We start from the raw sequence: 20,981 nt of genomic DNA, 5'->3' as shown, positions 1-20,981 counted from the left end.
GTTAGAGGTGTACCGATTCACTTTTTTCACTTCCGATACCGATATCTGAGTTTTTTTTGTTTTTTATATAGATGTGTTTATTAATTTTTTGCTTAAGAACAACAATACAACACAAAACAAAAGCTCAGCAGTGCAACCCAAAGGACAGAAAAATAAAAATAAAAGATAGGAGGTGTACATATTTTCATTATTTTATAGTCCAACTCTAAGAATTTATAAATACTCCAGTGCGTCCAACGCTGTCAGTCTTAGAGCGGACGAGGCATGTCAGAAAGTCAAGAGGGATATATTCCAAAATAAACTTCTTCCACCCAGAAATAGTAGGAGACTTATCGGAAATCCACTGCAACAAAATATTCTTTTGAGCACAGAAGATTAGGACGTTACATAACTTTGATTTTGAATGTGTTTACTTAGTGGACCGAGGCGAAGAGACACTGGATTGAGATCAATATTAGTTTTGATAATTTTCCTCGTCTCAACCAGAACAGATTGATATCTGAACTTTCTTTCAAAAGGTGCAAAAAGAGCAATTAGGAATTTGAAATGTAATGTAAAATAAGTAAAGCATGGCGTCGTTTGGAGCACAAAGGATAGAATTAGATTGAATAGATCTGCCCTGATCGATCAGGCACATTGTCATCGATACCCGATCTAAAATGTTTTCAATATCGGGACCGATACAGATATTATATTGGATTTTTATTACTGATTTCAAGTAAAACTCACATATTACATCTATTTATTACACATACAGTAAGATATTTCCAGCCTTTATTATAATTTTAATCAATATGTCTTGCAGATAATGAAAACCCAAATTCAGTGTCTCAGAAAGTTAGAATATTGTACAAAAGAAAAAAAGAAAAAAGTTGAGTGAAAGGAAAAAATGTGGTGGTAAAAGGTGGATCAAAAACAGTTATAAGTACTGCCTTGAGAAGCTGCCTAGAGAAAAATTTGAATGTTGTAAAAGAGAAAATCTTTTTTTGTCTATTCATAGAAAGTTGAGTGGAAGGAAAAAGTGTGATAGGAAAAGAAAATGAGTGACAATATTTTCTGACTCATTTCTTTTATCAGAATATTCAAAAACGTTTGAGCTGGGCAAGATTATGAAAGTAACAAATAAAATAATTAAACTTCAGATTTATTCAGACTCTCTGTCTGATTGTGAGATTCATTTGATGACCTGAAATATTCAAGTGTGACAAAATGGGCAAAATCTGTTTAAATCCTGTGAAGATATTTTTCATTCCCGTGTCTCGTGAGGAGGAGTGTAGCCATTTTGAATGCGTCCATCTGATGCAGGTACGGCCTGAGGAAGGAGGAGTCCGAGTCCTACGTCCTCTGCGACACCATCGGCTCCATCGACAGCCGCCAGTGGAGGACGGAGGGCTTCAGGGTCGTGGGCGACCACGAGAAACCTCTCCTCCTGCAGTCGCTATGGAAACCCAGAGAAGGCTTGGCGAGACGTTTCGAAATCCAGCGGAAAAGTTTGATAGAGGAGAAGACGTCGAAGGAGAGGGACACCGTCACTGCCGGTAAAAACTGCAGGCCCTTTTGGGCCGATTGCTTCGCCACATCCTGACTCCATCAGGCGACACGAATGAAGCTCCGCTGGCTTCAAAGCCGGTTCTCACAGTGAAGCATTTGGGTTTTCCTGAGAAAACCGGCCAAAGCCTGGCAGTCTTGTTTTCATTCTTTTGAATTTCAGACTCATGGCTGGATTTGATTCTTTCATGACAATGAATTTTTAGTAACAGCCTAATGGGTTTTGCAGATGCACGGCAATTTAAAGACCGTTTTTTGTTTTCCCCCCAGCGTCACACCCTCTCTGTGTCATGCTTTATTGTTAGAAACAAAAAAAGGCAACACAAAACAAATAAAAACATTGCAGAAACACTGGCTCCACAGATAAGTACGGATCGTGTGGCACGCCTGAAAAACACCCGGACGTTCCCACAGATGGTAGCGTCAAGGTGCTGGGTTGATTTGCTGATGTTTTTGTGTCAGTCATTTCTAGCAGAGGCTCCTGGGTTTACACAGCTGTGTTCACATCTAAGAGTGTGTCCGGTTTTGTGTTTTGCTTTTATGAACGGCGCACGCAATGTGGTACGGCGCTCCGTCAGTGTCCGCGTGTGGATTGGTTGGGGTTAGGGGTTGTGGTTCCCTGCTGCGGAGCTGAGCTTTTTTCCCTTTAATTTCCATGAGCGCTGCCTCTGTTTCCACTGAGGTCTGCTTCCTGAGTGGGGCTTCTTCTTGTTGACTCTGGCAGCAACACCCCCTCACCTTGCCGCAGGAAAACACGGGCGTTGCTCTGTCATCACATTCCATCGACCTTTCGCCTCATGATGCGGTTCAATTCGCTCATCGTTTTCAATCAATCAATCAACTTTATTTGTACAGCACATTACAGCTAAAGGGCAGAATGAAGTGCTTTACGTCATACAAACCCACATAACAAAAAAAATCAATCACTGATTGAGAAACTGGTAAATTTCTTTGAATGTTATTTGTCAAAATCATCAGTAAAATTCAAATAGGTTGGTCAATATTCCATTAATCGTGTTTCAAATCAACCCTAAACAGGTAGGCTTTTAGTTTTGATTTAAAGAATCTCAGTGTTTTAGCTGCTTTGCAGTTTTCTGGAAGTTTGTTCCAGATTTATGATGCATAGAGGCTGAATGCTTTTCTCCGTGTTTGGAGGTCTGGAAGGTTGATAAAGCAACAGCAGATCTTTAATGTATTGTAGTGCTAAGCTGTTCAGTGATTTATAAACTAGCAACAGTATTTTAAAGTCTATTCTCTGAGTTACAAGGAGCCAGTGTAGGAACTTCAGGACTGGTGTGATGTTCTCTGTCTTCCCTCCAGCAGCAGCATCATTCTGAATCAGCTGCAGCTGTCTGATATTTTTAGGGAGACCCATAAAGACACTGCTGCAGTAATCAACTTGACTAAATATAAACGCATGGATGAGTTTCTCTATATCTTCCTTGAGCATTAGAACTTTAATCCTTAAAAAGTTCTCCTTAAAATGATAGAAGGCTGACTTTGTAACTGTCTTTATGTGGCTCTAAAGGTTCAGTTTCAGAGTTATTTACTTCCGCCCACATCAGGTATCAATGCCCAGGCCCGGAAGCTGCAGAAGAGCCGATCCAGGGTCACCTCCTCCCTTGTGGAGAGGACTCTGGGTCGCAGTCAGAAGCTCTGGAGGAGCAAAAGTGAGATGGATCTGTTGGACGGCGGGGACAAAAGCGACGGGAAACGCGACGCGCGAGCCAAGAGTCTTCGCGAGAGCCTCGGCCACTCTTCAGTCCACAGCCGGGAGTCCCTGGAAAACGGCCCCCGACTGATTGACATTTGCAGCGCAGAGACGCCCTTCGAGGGGGACGGCGGGACGGCGTCTAAGACAGAGAACCTCTGTCCGCCGAGGGGCGAGCGCGAGGGAGAGGAGTCGGAGAGGGAGGAGACGGAGAGCAGCGACGATAACACCACACAGTATTCCATTCACCCTCCACATGACTGCCCGTACCTGCTGCTGCTGCAGGGCTGGAGCCTCACGCAGGTACGTGGCCAATCACAGCTCAGCAACGCAGGGGGGGGAAAGGCGTGTGGCCGTCATGCCACGGCTATTATAGTTACCTGAAACTAACGGAAATATTGAGGAAAACATTATTAACTGAATTAAATTCAAATGGTAATTAATAGAGAAAAACTGTAACTTACTGGAAGCATATCGTGTTTGTAAAACTAAAATGTACTAAAATTATAGATGTAATATTCGTTGTTTTTGTGTTTATGAATCTATTTATTAGCCTTTCAGAACGATGGGAAATTGATATTTTTCCCCCCACACAAGCAGTAGTGGGCAAATTATGATTCTCCGTACTATTTACATGCAAACATTTATGCTAGTCTGTAAAATGACGACAGCAAAAGTTAGGAGAAAACATCAGAGTCAGTTGGTTATTCAACTAAAATGAAATATATTTTCTGAAAATGGTATCTTTGGTTGAATCTTCATTAGTCAATCTATGCGTACATAATCACAACACATTACTTTGACCGTTTGAATTTTGCACCTAGAAGTTATGAAAAAAACTAACTGCAACTAGAAAAAGTTTCGATCTACTTAACACTCTAAAAGCTCATTGAAACTGACTGAATTAGTCAAACAAGAGTAACAACAAAATAAAACTCAACTGTAATTAAAAACCTAAAACTATTATAACTCTGCGTCACACCCGTGGTGGATGTGGGTGTTTTAACACTCTGACATTTTATGGAGTTTTGCTGTAAAGCCTCATTTCTGTGGCATTGTCTTTGTGCCACCAGACTGACAGCGAAACTGATGAGAGCGTGTTTACTTGTGTCAACAGAAGAATATCTTGCAGCGTGGAGCGTGCAAACATGGTTGTGGTTTAAAGGTTCATGAAGAAACCAATAAACCATTTTAAAAAAACTTAGGTTTTTTATTTTTTTAGTTTTTTTCAAGACAATTTGGATTTCTACCAAATGAAGTCCATTGAAGTTAACAGATTTTGCTCGTCTCTAGCTTAGAAAGTGAAAACTTTTGTGTTTGCTAATGAGAGGTGTTGATTACTTAGCACAGTGGAGTCCAAACTTTTATCAACGAGGGACAAAATTACCAAAGCACCTGGAGGCCACAACAAATCTTTGAATAAAATGTTTTAAAAATTTAGTTTTTTTAATTTAATTTAATTTTATCTGCTAAAAAATAAACAAACTGCTAAGGCTTTGCAGGTTGTTTCCCCTCAGGTTACATGAGGTAAAGATTGTTCCATGGATTAAGAAGTGGCACAAGACTCAAGATCTGAATCTTGTGCCAAGACTCATTTGAATCTTGTGCCAAGACTCAAGATTTAAGTAAGTTACAGTAAGTTATTTAAAGGAAAGTTATTTATTCCTTTAAATAACTTACTTACAGAAGTTATTTAAAGGAAAATTATATACAAATATATGTAAAATATATTTTTGTCATGCAAATACCAAATTTGGTAGGAATTATTAATCCTAATAATTCCTAATGTCACTAATAAATTCAAATTAGTGACATTATTGTGAAATAAGTGTGCATGATAGTAGTTAAATAACTTTTTGGGTCTTAGTTTTTTTAAAAATTGAAATAATGAAAAAAATGGACCTTAAAGGAGTCTATAAAATCCATTAATTACAATAATTAAAATATAGCTTAGTATTGCAAAATTACAAAAAAATGTAGTTCACTATCTGAACACTAGATGGCAGCAAAGTGGTTCAAATATGACCTTTTATATAAAAAGGGTAGAGCACGACTTAAATTTAAGTCCCAATTTCTGCTGCTAGCTAAAGTTACGCTGACTTCATCCGACATTTAAAACTTTTCCCCTCATCAAAACAGACGTAAAGGACGTCTTTAAAATTTTGTGTTTTCAGAGTTTTTGTCATTTGACAAAGCCAGCCAGGCAAACTGGAGCTGTCATTTAAGCAAAGCAAAACCAGTTACTGCTTGTCAGTACGTTTAAATTAAAGTCTGCCACTTCAGCTTACTGACTGCAGGAAAGCAACTTTTGTGAACCTTGCTAGATACAGAAGCGTTAATATCCATTTATCAGAGAAACACACGAAAAGAATTATGCTGGTTGAGTGAAGAGACAGTGACGGAGCCAGCAGCTGTGCAGAGGTCAGCAAAAGAATAGAGTCAGAACACGGATCAGGAAACAGAAAGAGTCGATCCTGACTCTGCTTCCTGTCTGGTTACCAGGGCTTCTCTAACTGTGGATAAGTACAACTCTACACAAAACTACTTGCAAAGACCGACACACATGCACTCACACACGCTTATGTATCAACTAGAATAAGGAGATTTTAATTGTGCGTCAGTTTCCCAGAAGGCCCTGTACAGTAAGCTACCCCTGAGGAACGTGATTATGCAGCTGCTTTGCCAATTTCAGCTCAGCTGGTTTAATCTGAAAAAATAACAAGGAGTGACACAATTATCTCATTATAATCACTATGATCAGCGCTCACTTTATTTAAGGAGACATTCTATGTTAAAAGCAGTTTGACGTTCGAATCATAAGAACTATTCAAGATTAAAACACGTTTTCCAGTTTAGCTTTGATGGTGAAGTCCATCCTAGTCCACATCAAACTTTCTGCTTCATGCTCTTCTTTGCAAATGAATTGTTTTAATTCGGTTAAATCATATCTGACACAAGGACAAGCTTTGATTAGGTCACTCCAAAATATTTTTTCTACCATTTATAAGTGAACTTGCTGATGTCCTTTGGATCATTGTCCCAATACAAAACCCAACGTTGTTCTAGGTTTTTTTGTAGATCTTTCTCAGTAGGGGATGACTTGAATTTTATTGGGAATCCGATTTTATCTTTAGCTAAAAAATAAAAATTCTGTCAATACTAAGTAAATATACCTAGACCTACATGTCTGTATAGTTGTGACAAACACGTTTTAGTTTGCTTTACCTCCCCGAAAGGCCATAAACGTCCAATCGAGGTGCAATATTAGGTGTTTGGTTCCTAGTATTGGAATCCCTAAGCAAACCTGTACGAGAGCCCCGTGTTCAGAAGTAGTTTTTCAGAGATGCTCCATACAGATAAACAACATCTGTGACTGACCGTTAATCTCTCCTCTCAGGACTTTATCATCTACTTGCTAGCTGCACCACACATTCTTATCGGCCGACGCGGTGAGTGCGAAGATGAGCCGAGTGTAGACATCGTCCTCTTTGCTGACGACATCCTTCCGAGCCACTGCTCCCTTCACCGCCACGGCGTCGGCAGCCCCATCACGCTCTCCCCTTGCAAAGACGCCGCCATCTCCAGGAACGGCAAAGCCGTGAAAGACGACGTGCGACTGAGCTCCGGTGACATCATCGGACTGGGAAAGCATTACCTGTTTCTTTTCAGGGATCCCCAACCTTCAGTGAACAAGGTGAGACAGTCTTCGACGAAGACGGCCGAATGAATCCAGTTGTTCGCCGCAGACCTAAAAGAAGAAGAACTCAGGAGACGTCATGCTTCTTTTCTGTTTCTCAACTACAGCAAGAAAGCGATGCCTCTCCTGAACCAACGTTGTCTGCTGCTCCGTGGATAATGTGTCTCAGCCCTCCTGCGGCGGCAACCATCCACAGTACAGCAATGATCCACTGCATCCCAAACTGCACAGACTTCCGAGGTTCTGCCTGCAAGCGGTCTCCCAACAAAGGCCCACCCTTTCTAACGTCACCCAGAGGCCACATCCTGACTTTGAGCTACAGGGTTGAGGATGAAGATCGTGTCGTCAAGGAGATCTTTTCTATGGACGGCAGCAGCATCACTGACGGAGCCCCACTGACTGTCTCCTTTCTGCTGAGCCTGTGTCTCCAGTACGCCACGGCTTACCTTCACACCTCAGACCTACGGAGGCTCCTGCTGCTGAGCGCGAGTGAAGTCCAGAGTGCCACGTGGGTGAGTTTGTGGTTAGAGAGGTTGGAAACCAAGTGAGACGCGTTAAATTTCAGAGCGTGTTTGGGTTGGCTGTTACTGCCATATAAACTTTGTGAAACTTTATGTGCATTGGTTTTCCCCAACATTTTCACACAGACTATGGCTATAGTGCCTACATTCTTGTTTGGCAAAGTTATGTGGATCTTTGTCAAGAGGCAGATTGTAGAAAATAAAAAAGCTCCGTCTGGTTTTAAACAATCTCTTCTTCATCAAACGTGTTGTGTCTTGGTGATGTGATCATTGCAAACGCAGCAGAAAAACTGCAGTTGCAGCATCACAGCTTGTTTCTCAGTAATTATCGTCTCACTGTGAATCATTTGGCCAACTCTTGAGATCGTTCTTGCTGGATTACTCTTGGCTGAAGTCAAAAAAGGATGTGTCCGACAGAGGGCAGGTAATGCAGATTTGTTGCATATTGGTGTATAGATGTTGCACTGGTTTTATTTATTTATTTATTTTTTTTATTTTTTATTTTTCCTCTTCATTTTGATTTTTTGTAATTTTAACTTTTTTTCCCTTCAGCTTTTTTCCTCACTATTTTGACTTTTTGTTCTCATTTTGGCTTTTCTCCATGTCTTTTCTTAGTTTTTCTCACCAGTTCATCTTTTTTCAAAATCATTCTGGCTTTTTTTTTTGTTGTCATTTTAACTTTTTTATTATCTCAATCATTTTTCCTCATTGTTTTGACCTTTTTTATGATCAGTGATTTTTTTTTCTTGTCACTTCAATGTTTTTCTTGTCATTTTAACTTTTTCTGGTTATTTTGACGCTTTTTCCTCATAATTTTGACTTTTCTCTTTATTTTGACTTTTTTTCAACATTTTGACTTTTTTTCTTGTCATTTTGACTTTTAATCACTTTAAATTTTTTTGTTTTGATTTCAATTTTTTTTTCACCACACGTTTGCTGTGTCCACATCATGACTTTAGGGAAACTGCAAACATGATTTGTTATGGCTTTCTTTCAACGCTGACTTGTTTTTTTCTTGTCACTTTTCTAGATTTGTGGGGAAACACAAATAAAACCTGCTCTGTCAGTGTACTTTTCTACCTGAGCTGTGGATCTCTGCAGTTCCTCTGACTAACGTTCTGCTTATTAACCCTTTCAGTTTTGGGGACAGCCACGTCTCAGTGACTTTGCAGTTGTGCCGTTCTTTTCTGCTTTTAGATCGTGGACTAGAAGCTCAAGGCATGAGAATAACTTTGTGACTCACTATTTTAAAGTTGTTTTATCGGTTACTGCTTTCAGCGGAGGAAAAAAATCTGAGTAAAACGTACCATGACATAAAAACACTCACTGCAGTTTATCTCTTCGCCTCATGCAGGATTGCACTACGAAGCTAGCTGCTGTTTATCCTGAAGAGTAAGCTCTACCTTTTTATTTCCAGTATCCCTTCGTCCTGCCATTTCATCAAGGACATTTCAGAATGTTTTGTTTTTGTCTTGCAGTGAAGGTTCAAACCACGAAGTGCGCAGCCTACATGATGTAATTTCGGGTTTGCGCCCCCTGGTGGTGTGGATGGCCAACGCCCTGGAGCTGCTGCAGTTCATTCAACATCAACTGCCTCTTATTCTGGAGTGGAGAAACTGTAAGGAGGAGCAGCGGAGGGAGGATGGAGACGGGGAAGACGATGAAAGCAAAGTATTGGAGAACTTAGGTCGGTGGCATTGCTGATGCAGTTAGCTAATGTCTCGTATGTTAAACTCAAATATGGAAATTATCGTCAATGTGCTTTTTCAGCAATGTTGGAGCTTCGCCTGTCCTGCATTCGTTCAGCCAGCGAGGAGACGATGGCCGTCCTGGAGGAAGTCATCTTGCTGGCCTTTCAGCAGTGTGTCTACTACATCACCAAGGTAACAGCTGACTTCACAGTCACTTCTTAATTCAATGTTACTGCAGATTCAGGCAGCTCCATCCTGTTTTAAAATGTGTTGCCGGAGACATTAATATAATCAGACAGGTGTAGAGAAAAAAGGGTTTTGGTGAGTCACTTTTATAGCTTTTTAACATCCTGGGTGACTGTACTGTTAAGCTACACTGGGTGCATTGTGGCAGAGCAGATAGGAAACACAGCAAGAGCCTTTGTGTGTGTGTTTGTGCTTGTGTATGTTGGAGAATGGATGCCATTTATACTGCATGAACTATGTCACAGTATATTCTTTCACTTTAAGCTGACTCACTGAAAAAGAATTGCAAAGCTAAAATGAAAAGCTTTGGTGGAAATTACATGAAGTAATCGGCTATAGAGTTTTTCTGGTCTAGTAAATTCACTTTAAAACCCACATTTTGAAATCCACAGCTGAGATGGGAGGACATTTATCATTTGTGCACTCCATAGATCTGTACTTTAGGTGGAAGATGATGGGGCGTTTATTGACAGAAAACCTTAAAAACATCCTGTTTGCAGTTTGCCATATGTAGGCGTTAGAGCAAACGTGGAGAAAGGTTATATGGTCAGGTGACAAAAAGAACTAATTCTCTTTTTTTTTAAGGCTACAAGCTAGCCTTAATCCTAATCTGAACTGATGGGAATGCAACCCTGCCAAGAATTTAAGAAACAATTTGTGCTGTTTCCCACCAAACTTTCTGGCACTGACCCAAAAAACGTTTTACCAAACCGAGGCGAGACACTAGCGAGACACCAACGAGACAGCTCGCGGTTTAGGTTCAGCGCTACTTGCTTTTGTGGTTGTAGGAAATAATAAATTAGCCTAGTAAATCAGAAACTGTTTTCAACCCTCACCTGGTGGATAAAACTAAGCTATCGCCTATAAAAACAATCCTGCTCGTGGTAAAAAGCCAAAGACATAAAGTCAGCCAGGTTAGCCATTTTCTCCAGGTTTAGCGTCTCCTAGGCTAAGCTAGGTGAAAGGTAAATCTCCATAGTGGGATTTCAGTTTCTTGTCATGGATAATATTTATAAACACAAACTGTCAGTTTGCCTTAATAGAAAATATTACATGAAGGCAACAGTTCAGAAAACTGCTGTAATACTCACTAACAAAAAGTATTAGATAGCACTGCTGTTGGGAAGAAGCTAGCTAGCTTTGGCGCTAACCTGAACCGACTGGAAGTCAACACTGTCATTTTCAAAAAGGATGCAGTGTTTGGGGCTGCAAGTGTATGTCATGAATTTTAAGCTTTTGAAATTAATGTTATTTTCCACCAAATTCTCTTTCAATGTCCAAAATAAAGTTTTACCAGACCAAGATGGGACATCTGCAAGACAACCTGCGGTTTAGGCTCAGCACCACATGCTTTTGTGGTTATAGGAAATAATAAATTTGCCTAATAAATCAGAAACTGTGGCCAGCCCTTACCTACTGGATGAAATGAAGCTATCTGCTATAAAAACAATCCTGCTGGTGGTAAAAAGCCAAAGACATTTATCAAAAGGCAGCCAGGCTAGCCGTTTTCCCAGGCTTAGCGCTTGCTAGTCTAAGCTAGGTGAAAGGTGTGCCCAGTAGGAGGGATTTCAGTTTCTTGGACTGATCATGGACAATATTTCTAGAGTCAAACTGTCAGCTTGCCTTTAGAGAAAAGAGCATGTGAAGCCAACAGTATCCAGTTCTGCCCTTTTACACTGAAGCAGTACCACACCCATGGAAGCGTGCCCAGGAAAGTTTCAGACAAGTTTCCAGTGGAGCTGTCTAGGCGTGGGTGAAAACGCAGTCCAAAAAATACTATTGAACAGACTGGCCTATTTAAGTTCAAACAATGACCTTTACAAATGCTTGTTTGCCAGTCCCCCATGGCAAATCAGAGTCCAATCGATTGGGGCCCGTCGTAAATTACACCGCTTCCACGGTCCTGGTTGCACCAGACTCGGCATTTGAAGAGCCGTGGGTGATGAGACCGAAGCCAAATCAAAGACACCATTAGCGGTTTGCCATAATGTTAGCAGCAGCCGAGTCAAGGTCTCACATGTTGTGCCAGCTGGAACTCAGATCTGTGCCTGATGCATCAGGTTACGAGCCTCCTGCATACTGTTGGGAAGACGGTGAGAATGCTGCGTCTTCAGAGAGAAAGCTATAGGAATTCTTCGATAAACGCAGTCCTGTAGGTTTGACTCAGCACATATTTGCTGAGAGCAGCGGCTGTGGTTATCTAACTACCTGCTCTTACATCCATACTGTACACACCACTGTTCTCTCTCAGGAAGTCAGCTTGATGAACCAAATGGTTTCCAGATGTGCGTTTGTCAGTTCAGCCATCAATAATCTAAATGTAAGGCTAGTAAAAATGCACATTTAAGAAAAAAAAAATCCATTACAGGGATTTGCAAGTATTCACTTACATTAAATTTTTGACTTTGTTGAGTTAGAACCACAGAAACATCAATACATTTTAATTGGGATTTTTTTACGAGACGTACCTAATGGAAGGCTAATGATTCATGGTTTTCAGCATTTTTATAGGGGCAGCGTCATGTTAAATTGACTTTTTTGAGCTTTACGTCATATCATGTTTTGATTTTATTCCGTCATGAAGACGCAGCTTTTCCTCGGAGCTGCAGTGTCCAAGCTTGTGTCTCACAGATCAGTGCTCCCTGAGACTCCTCTCTCCGCTCCTTCAGACTAGCCAGCAGCAATTAGCAGACACCTAGTCAAACTGTGCATCTGCTGAGCTCAAGAGACAAAGTATTTAACTCCCAATTTCAACTTCAAAACCACATTTTCTTTAAGTCATGTCAAAATGGGATATTTTGAGTGATTTTATTTTAACACACTCAACTAAATAAAAATTTTTCTGGTATAACCGTATTATTTTGTTTTGATAATAATCTTAATTAATAAGATTTATCAACAGTTAGTTTTAAAAACAATATTACCAGCAAAAGTTGGAACCATTTTAGTGGAATTGAAAATAATTTTTTTTTAAAATTTCATACATTTAAGAAACAAATTTTAGCTCTTATGAAATTTAAATATCTAAAAATGTAAAGTTCGTGGCCTGCCAGTATTTGCTAGTAACAGCAACATTATCGAGACATATACAAGACAGGGTTATGTATCTGTTAAACAAAAATATGTTAAGAAAAACTAAATATCTGACAGATACCAGACTGTATCATTTTACTTCTGCATCAGTTTCACAAATTTTAATTTTGATACCTCTCAAGTGTAGTCACAAAAAACATTGGAGTTTGACAAACAGAGCAAAGAACAAATGCTTTTTAAAAATGAAACAAAGTTTGACAGTGTTTGGAATCTGCTCCTCTGATATATTTTGTGGTTATTTTGTCAATACAAGGAAAATTGTATCGGCATGCATCGCAAAAGGCGCCACTGGTGAGCAAGTATTTCGGATGAAGAGACATTTTGATGAATAAAAGGACACTACAAGCAGACTTGTGGGCAGACTGTGTTTATTTGTCTGTCACAGCGAATGCAGACGTAAGCAGACAATGCTTCGAGTTGTCTTTTTATGTTGGCCTTCAAACTAATGCGTGCATGTGGTCATCGGCGAAACCAGTGCTGCTGAAAATATAAATCCCCTCTGGCTCGTCTGCATTGAGCGACATTTTCCAAGCCAGTGTGTCTTTCCAAGATTGTTTATTGAAAAGCTCTGTCGTTTCCATTGTGTTTCACGCGGCCCGGCTCGGTTAATGCTGAGCTCAGCCTCGCCACGGGAACCTCGCAGGAACTATAAACGGAGCTGCTCGCACTGGATTCCTTCAGTGCTCTTCACTCAGCAGCCCTCTTTGGAGCTCAATGCCAAGAAGCCCACATTCAAAGCAATGTTCAACTGTTCAGGAATGTGGATCTATGGCTGGCACTAACCTCAGATACTTTGTGGGCATAGGAGTGAGATCTTAGGGGAAGGGGGATGTCTGTGTACAATTAGGCCGAACAAAGCTGTAGTTGTTCAGCCTCACTCTGAGGAACAGGAAAGACATTTGGAGGGAAAGGTGAAAATCTTAGAAATCCCGTTTTTCTTTATGTCTGGGACTGCTGCTTGCACTAAAGTAAACATGTATTAGCTATGTTTTAGTGACAGGCTTTGACATGCTTAAGTTATATATGGGTGGTCTGAAATTTGACCGGGAGGGTTGCATGCTTTAGTTTCTCCCAGCAATCGTATCATGTACCACGCAATGTTAACTTTTCCGGCCTCTAATTGAGCCACAGGAATTGTCAACAGTCTCCAGAGCTGCATGGATAAGTGAGTCACGTCGATTTTCTTTTCTGTCCAACCAGTTCTTGTACACAGTCCTTCCGAGTCTCCTGGACTGCAATCCTTTCAGGGAGAGTGCCGGAGACTGTGGTCGGGGCCTGGGTGGTAGCGGGATGCACGTCCCCGTGGAGATCAGTCAGATGGTGGAGGTTCTGGACGAGAGCTGGAGGCTGCTTTTAGACTGTCAGGTCCACCCAGAGGTCTCCTCTCAGCTCATTGGCTACCTCTTCTACTTCATAAATGCATCGCTCTTCAACTCACTCATGGAGAGAGGTACCTGCAAAAAGACACACTAATTTCTGACATCAACACATAAAACGACAACATCAAGAGACATGAACCCTAGTGCCAACACATAGAAAACAACATCAGGATATGGATACACCAACATTAACACATAAAAAACACCAGTATCAACACACAGAATACACCAGTATCAATACATAGAAAACATCAATATCAATACATAGAAAACACCAGTATCAACACACAGAAAACACCAGTATCGACACATACAAAACACCAGTATCGACACATAGAAAACACGTAGAAAATACCAGCATTAACACACAGAAAACACCAGTATCAACACACAGAAAACACCAGCATCAATACATAGAAAACACCAGTATCAACACACAGAAAACACCAGTATCAATACATAGAAAACACCAGTATCAATACATAAAAAACACCAGTAGCAAGACATAGAAAACACTAGTTTAGACACATAGAAAACACCAGCATCAAGACATAGAAAACACCTGCATCAAAATATATAAAACATCTGCATCAAAACATAGAATACACTAGTATCAAAACATAGAAAACACCAGTATCGACACATACAAAACACCAGTATCGACACATAGAAAACACGTAGAAAATACCAGCATTAACACACAGAAAACACCAGTATCAACACACAGAAAACACCAGAATCAATACATAGAAAACACCAGTATCGACATACAAAACACCAGTATCGACACATAGAAAACACGTAGAAAATACCAGCATTAACACACAGAAAACACCAGTATCAAGACATAGAAAACACCTATATCAAAACATAAAAAACACCTATATCAAAACAGAAAACACCTGCTTCAAAACATAGAAAAATCCAGTATCAACACATAGAAAACATGTAGAAAATACATGCATTAACAAACAGAAAACACCCGTATCAACACATAGAAAACACCAGCATCAATACATACAAAACACCAGTATCAACACATAGAAAACACCAGCATCAATACATACAAAACACCAGTATCAGCACATGCAAAACACCAGCATCAACACATAGAAAACACCAAAATCAACATAGAAAACACCAGTTTCTATGTTGAAAACAGAACTATGTCTTAAAGTACATCAGTATTCTCCTTACTGGCTTGATTCATGAGTCTATAACGGGTAAAAAAAAGAAAATGTCTGACCAGTTTTCTCTTCATGTGCACCCAGGCTCAGAACCAGGCTTCTACCAGTGGTCCAGAGGAGTACGAATGCGGGCCAATCTCGACCTGGTTCTGGACTGGGCCCACGCGGCTGGACTTGGAGAACTGGCCTTGGAGCACACACACACACTCTCGTCAGCTATCAACCTGCTGGCTACGCCAAGAAAGAATTTACTGCAGGTACAAACAAACAGCACACATCGTACAACAATAAATTATTCCCACACACGGGATTTTTGAAGCGAGGTTCTGTTGAAAGGGATTAGATTAACTTTTGTACATTAGGCTCTTAATTTACTTTAACTGTCCTAAAACAATGACCATCCGATGGACGGTTACTGACAAAATGTTTGCAGTTAAAGTTTTAGGTCTAGTTTCATTTGAAGCAGATGTTCTTTTTCTTTAGCTGAAAGAAAAATATAACCTAGGTCAAAGCTCCAGTGTCTTCTTGATCTTTTAATCCAGTCAAGCGGTGGTTTTACATTAAATGACCACTGTCTTGCTTGTCTTTTACTGCTACAACGATTGAAACAAAGAAAGCAGAGGAAGCTTCTCCTTTTGCAACGTAGTTCAGGCAACAGTTCAACGGGATCTTGAAGGTTTCCAGACACTGACACCTCGCCAGTATTGTAACTAATCTCCATACCTTTCCATGACGACACCCACTTGAGTCCAGCATGTTGGATGCCGTTATCTTTGCCTTATTAGTAAAATCTAAAGAGGCGAGTGCAGCAGCTGTGATTTATGTTGGAGACTGATCGTCCATTACGTCCTGAAAGGTCCCTTGGAAATGTAGAAACATTTTGTCCTTGTCGTGTCGTTCACATGTAGACGCCGTGGGCGTCCTTGCGCTCCGACTACCCCAACCTGAGTCCGGCCCAGCTGCACCACCTGCTGAGTTTGTACAGCCCTGCCTCACCCTGCGCCCAAACGTGGGCTCCATCCGCACAGGACCAAGCGGCAGCCCACACAACAGGTGAAAAGTCCTCTACAGAATAATCCGGGTGGTTCTTAAATATCGTGCTGAAATCCAATTTACCTTTACTTAGCTGATATCCTGGAGAGTTTTGACACCCACCATCCGCTGGAGCTTCCAGACGAAGGTTACCGGCTCCAGCTCAGATGGCCAATGGCAGACCCAGCACTGAGGGAGCAGCTTCAAAAGCTCCAGGAGTTTATCGGCGCTCTGTCTGATTCCCAGATGAACAATGCAGACGCTAAGAAGCACCAGGTGGCAAAATGTTGATTTTCCCCTTTTATATTTGGTGTTTGGTGTCAGGTGATAAAACTGGCAACCACCTTACAGCGTGAACAGACTTATTCACATGGGATTTTAATAGCTTTTTCTTATTTTCGTAATTGTGAAATTGTGTTTTTTCGAAATTTCAAAAAACCGAAAGGTTTTGCACTACATTTGTAATGGAAATGCAGCTAATGAGGGCAATTCTGGTAATCTGTCTGACAAGAATATTTGTTTCAGTTTTAGTTTTGTCTTGTTTCACACACTGACTGAAAAAAACAAAAACAAACCATCATTAGTAATATCTGGCTGTTGATAATGTGACCCGTGTGACGTGAAAAAAAAGTGTTTCTATTGAAGATGTGTGAAAAAATCTATTTTCATACAGCTGAAAAACGACTTCATCCTAGCAAAAAAAAAAAAATTTGTGAAATAAAGCTGTAAATTTTAATAAAATCATATGCTTCTCAAATGAGGATTTTAAAAATTGATTGACCCTGATGTCAAAACAACAACAAAAAATGCCAACAAGTTACTCCAACACTAAAAAAAACAATTTCTCAAGTTATTTTAAAGGAATTTGTGATCTCTAATGTTTCATGCCGAGCTGAAACTTTACTGTATTATCATACTAACCCAAGCTGTTCTGTAGGTTGGTGCCGCTCAGACGGACACTGCTCAGGCGGTCAACGACATCCTTCAAAATGTCGACTTAGAAGCCTGTAATTCATCACCAGATGACCTGATTCTACCTCCATCACCATCGTGCCTTAACTGGGAGGAGCTCAGCACCAATGTTGCACATATTGTTGCTGAAAATCTAACAAATCTGGAGCCGACAGAACCCAGTGAGGTGCAGTGGTCGGCTCTGGACCCTCCATGCCTCCTCATCCGACCTAAAACAGGAGCCTTGATGAATCCCAACAGTGAAACAGTGGAATGTGAAGGTCTTGCAGCACTTTTATTTTTTAATTCATGCTCTTCCGCTGTGTTGTGATAAATAGAACTGAACTTGCTTTCAAACTTCTCACCAGGTGGCTTAGTGTCCGAGTGTCTGGCCGCGCTGAATGCGGACCATTTGCAATCGGACTGCGGCACCGTGAAAAGACTTGTGGGGCTAAAAGAGGAGGAAGAGGAAGAAGAGGAGGAAGAGGAGGCCGGGGAAGAGGAAGTGGACGACAATGACGAGGTTTTCAGTTTGGAGCTGGAGCGGGGTGAAACGGGAATTGGCCTTGCTCTGGTGGACACAAGGGTCAGTAAAGTGAAAAAAACAAAAAACAAAGCTGTATTATACATGTCCGTGGAGGTTTTAGACTTCGGTTCCACCTTCTATCAAAAAAAATCACAATTCTGCAATTTCTGTTTGCATTTAATAAGAAATTAGATTAAAATTAGGTGTGAATAACTTTTTTGCGCGATAAGTCTTTATAAATCCTGGAAGCAATGGATGTAAACAGAGACATGAGATATATTCATAACTCAGAAATCAATAGACGTCTGCGTCTTTTTCAGGCGTTGGAGCGACAAACACCTTACACCTGGGATTATGGATTTAACAAATGACAACGTTTTTTCACAATTTTTTATGAAGCGTGTGATGCTGGGAGAGCTCCAGTGGATTCAGCTGCACATTGTTTAAAAAAAAAACAACAACAACAAAAAAAACAGGCCATCATCCTCCGATCACTTCTTGTCGTCTTCTTCGCAGTTTCTGCCAGTAGTAGTAACATCTGGCTGTTGCTCACGTGACTTGTGTGATGCAGGAAAAAAAGTGTATCCATTGCAGTTTTGTAAAAAAAAAAAAATTATTTTGATACATCTGAAAAACCACTTCATTCTAGCACAAAATATACGAATATTATCGAAAAACAGGAGTTTTTTGATGATATATGACAAATATATCCCGTTTATGGGATTTTTTTTTTTTTTGTATTTTGAAAAACTCCTGTATTTTGATATATTATCGAAAAACAGAATTTCTTCGATAATATATCGAAAAACTGTATCAAAAAATCAATTTTGATGCAGCTGAAAAACTACTTCATCCTAGCAAAAAGATACATACTGTGTTATCGAAAAATTTGAGTTTTTCTGAAATTGCCGCATTTCCTTTAAGCAAATCTGTTTTCGTAATTTCAAGTCGCGCAATTTTATGGTTACTGGAAACGTAGCTATCCTGGGATGTGAATGTAAATATTTTCTGTCTAGTGGCAGTGACAAAAAATAAATAAATCTCTGCGCTGAAATAAAGCTACATTTTTAGGAAAATTGTATCCTCGTACTGCTGCAGCTAGCATGCTTGACTTGATCATAAGCTGCCCACACAGTACGCCTGTAAACTGTGTTGCTGCTAAAACATTTGACAGTCAGTTTAAAAGAAAAAGCTTCAAATGTGAAATCCTTTTTTCCCCTGACTCCCGGCTATCATGTTACCCCGATCAGAACACGTCCATGAAGGTGAAGGGCGTCTTTATCCGCGCGGTCGTGCCAGACTCTCCCGCCGCCAAGTGTGAGAAGCTGGAGCCCGGAGACAGGATCCTGGCTGTCAACGGAGTCAATCTGCTTGGATTGGATTACGAGAGGTTAGGAACATTACCCGGTTTAACAAAAACACTCCATATTTCAGACTACAATCTGGACGAGCGGCTTTTATTTACAGTACATGCTCTCTGCCTCTTTTCCTCTGTTAGCGGAAAGGAGCTGATCCAGTCATCAGGCGCCAGACTGAGGTTACTGGTGGCAAGATCGCACTTCATGGCTGCAGCACTACAGAATGAATGCTGACTCTGCAGTTGTTGAGGGACTACTGAACCACAATCTGCTCTGCATGAGACTGCCAGAGCCTGTTGAACACGGCGTGTACAGAAAATGGACTATGAAGAAGAACTTTGGTTTTAGATGGTCATTGTAAATTAGCAGCTTTTGAGTTTGAAAAATTACTGTAATAATTTCTCGTTATCTTTGAGTGATGCTGGATTTTGTTTCAAGTAGCGGAGAATTTGCTTCGAAAGTTTGAAAATTTGCTCAGACTGAATCCAGACAAGCTGTGTGTGTACTTACCCTTCTCTGAACATGCCTGTGAAAGCTCTGTTTGACCAAAGGAGGTCATCCAGCACCCTTTTACAGATGTCTGAAAAGCCTTAAGGGGGCAGTGTTATGGATCTTTTAGGCACATAGTGCTATTTTACACAACAATCAGGTAACTATGTTACCTTCAGTTGTTATAAAAACGCCATAAATATCAAATATGAAGGAGAAGAAATTTGACTTTGTAATTTAATGCATTGAAATTGGGCTTCTGTCTCTTTAAAAATGTCTGCGCTCTGCCTTGAGGAAGTCTTAACAATCTAGCTATTCTGTTAATTATTGGTTTTTACCAGCGTTGTACTTGGAAGTAGCTCCTACAATGAGCTCATCAGATGCACAGTGTTTGCTAATTGCTGCTGGCTAGTCTGAAGGAGCTGGGTGGAGGAGTTGCTGCTCTGTGAGCCAGAAACTGCATCTCCATTTAACCTTTAGCAGAGGATCACTAACTAAAGGTTTCTGGGAATTGATTGACCAATAAAAACACCAAAAACAGTGTAGTGAAGCTGGTAATTTTGTAAAAAGCATTCATTTTTTTTCTAATATGGATTTTTCCCTCCTCCTATGAATAAGTCAAATCAAATCTTGAATTTTTTTCTCATATTTCTCAGTTATACAATAAAAGATCATCTTCACCTGGAACAATCAACAAATCTCTTGCAGGTTAACTGGGCTGCTAAGTTAAAGATGTGGTGAGGTTTCCTCACCTTTGGACTTTCATCGCTAGTGTGCATGTTTCCTTGCACGCTAGCCAACAATATCCTGTTGAGAGCATGCGGTACTTTATTTAACAATTCAAAAGTATGCTGAGCAAAACCACTTCCTGTCTGCTTCAGCATAGCACAGAATGAAATTGAGGTCAGCTGAGGTTCACCCTCCACAGATCTTGTTCCCCACATATCTGCAGCAGGGCGGCTCTTCCTCTGCTCTTCCTCTGGTCTTTTGCTCCACCTAGTGGCTGTGACCAAGAATAGCCACACAACTTTACATTTGCTTTCAAATGAGATAATACCTGACTATTATCTCAGTCAGGTGATCGGTTATTCGGACAGCTGTAATCCACATATTTCGTGTGACTTTTGATTTGTGCGAAATAAACAAACCTCAGAGGTGATGAATCTCTACCACATGTCTTACTCCGGCTCATTCTTGAAAATCTCAAAAGAGCAAGAAGGATGCTGTTGTCCAGGTAACGAGTTTTTATTCACTCTGCTCCAGTTTCCTGTAACTTGCCACAAGAAACTTTGAGATTGACTGAATTTATCTCATTTAGTGCCTTTACATCCAAACTAAAATCCGATTCAATGACATGTACCTGTTCTTGATAGCTTGTCATTTTCTTTTTACTGTGTAACTTTTTGTGTTGTACTTGTTGCTGCCTCTTGGCCAAGTTTTTAATCTCAAAGGGATTTTATTCTGGTAAATTAAAAATTTAATAAAAATTTAGAAAGTATGTCAAAGAGAGAGTAATACATCTTTTTCCAGCTGAGAACAATGGCTTCAGACT

The 20,981-nt window shown here is 40.4% G+C and overlaps 1 protein-coding gene across 1 annotated transcript in view; it reads left to right on the top strand.

The window, feature by feature from the left end:
* Window positions 1–20,598, top strand: part of radil2b (Ras association and DIL domains 2b) — a 32,768-nt gene extending 12,170 nt beyond the window's left edge. Inside the window, exons 4-18 of the mRNA XM_008437766.3 lie at window positions 1,306–1,538; window positions 3,114–3,562; window positions 6,657–6,953; window positions 7,064–7,468; window positions 8,832–8,869; window positions 8,956–9,164; window positions 9,248–9,360; window positions 13,708–13,957; window positions 15,158–15,330; window positions 15,982–16,126; window positions 16,200–16,381; window positions 17,043–17,337; window positions 17,425–17,642; window positions 18,833–18,972; window positions 19,081–20,598. Coding sequence (XP_008435988.2) covers window positions 1,306–1,538; window positions 3,114–3,562; window positions 6,657–6,953; window positions 7,064–7,468; window positions 8,832–8,869; window positions 8,956–9,164; window positions 9,248–9,360; window positions 13,708–13,957; window positions 15,158–15,330; window positions 15,982–16,126; window positions 16,200–16,381; window positions 17,043–17,337; window positions 17,425–17,642; window positions 18,833–18,972; window positions 19,081–19,174 — 3,241 coding nt within the window. The 3' untranslated portion in view covers window positions 19,175–20,598. The remainder of the gene's footprint in view (window positions 1–1,305; window positions 1,539–3,113; window positions 3,563–6,656; window positions 6,954–7,063; window positions 7,469–8,831; window positions 8,870–8,955; window positions 9,165–9,247; window positions 9,361–13,707; window positions 13,958–15,157; window positions 15,331–15,981; window positions 16,127–16,199; window positions 16,382–17,042; window positions 17,338–17,424; window positions 17,643–18,832; window positions 18,973–19,080) is intronic.
* The last annotated feature ends 383 nt before the right edge of the window (window positions 20,599–20,981 follow it).

Source organism: Poecilia reticulata, chromosome 19 (assembly GCF_904066995.2).
Source record: "Poecilia reticulata chromosome 19, P_reticulata-male-v2, whole genome shotgun sequence".
NCBI classification, from domain to species: domain Eukaryota; kingdom Metazoa; phylum Chordata; class Actinopteri; order Cyprinodontiformes; family Poeciliidae; genus Poecilia; species Poecilia reticulata.
This window is presented reverse-complemented; position numbering and strand designations above follow the sequence as displayed.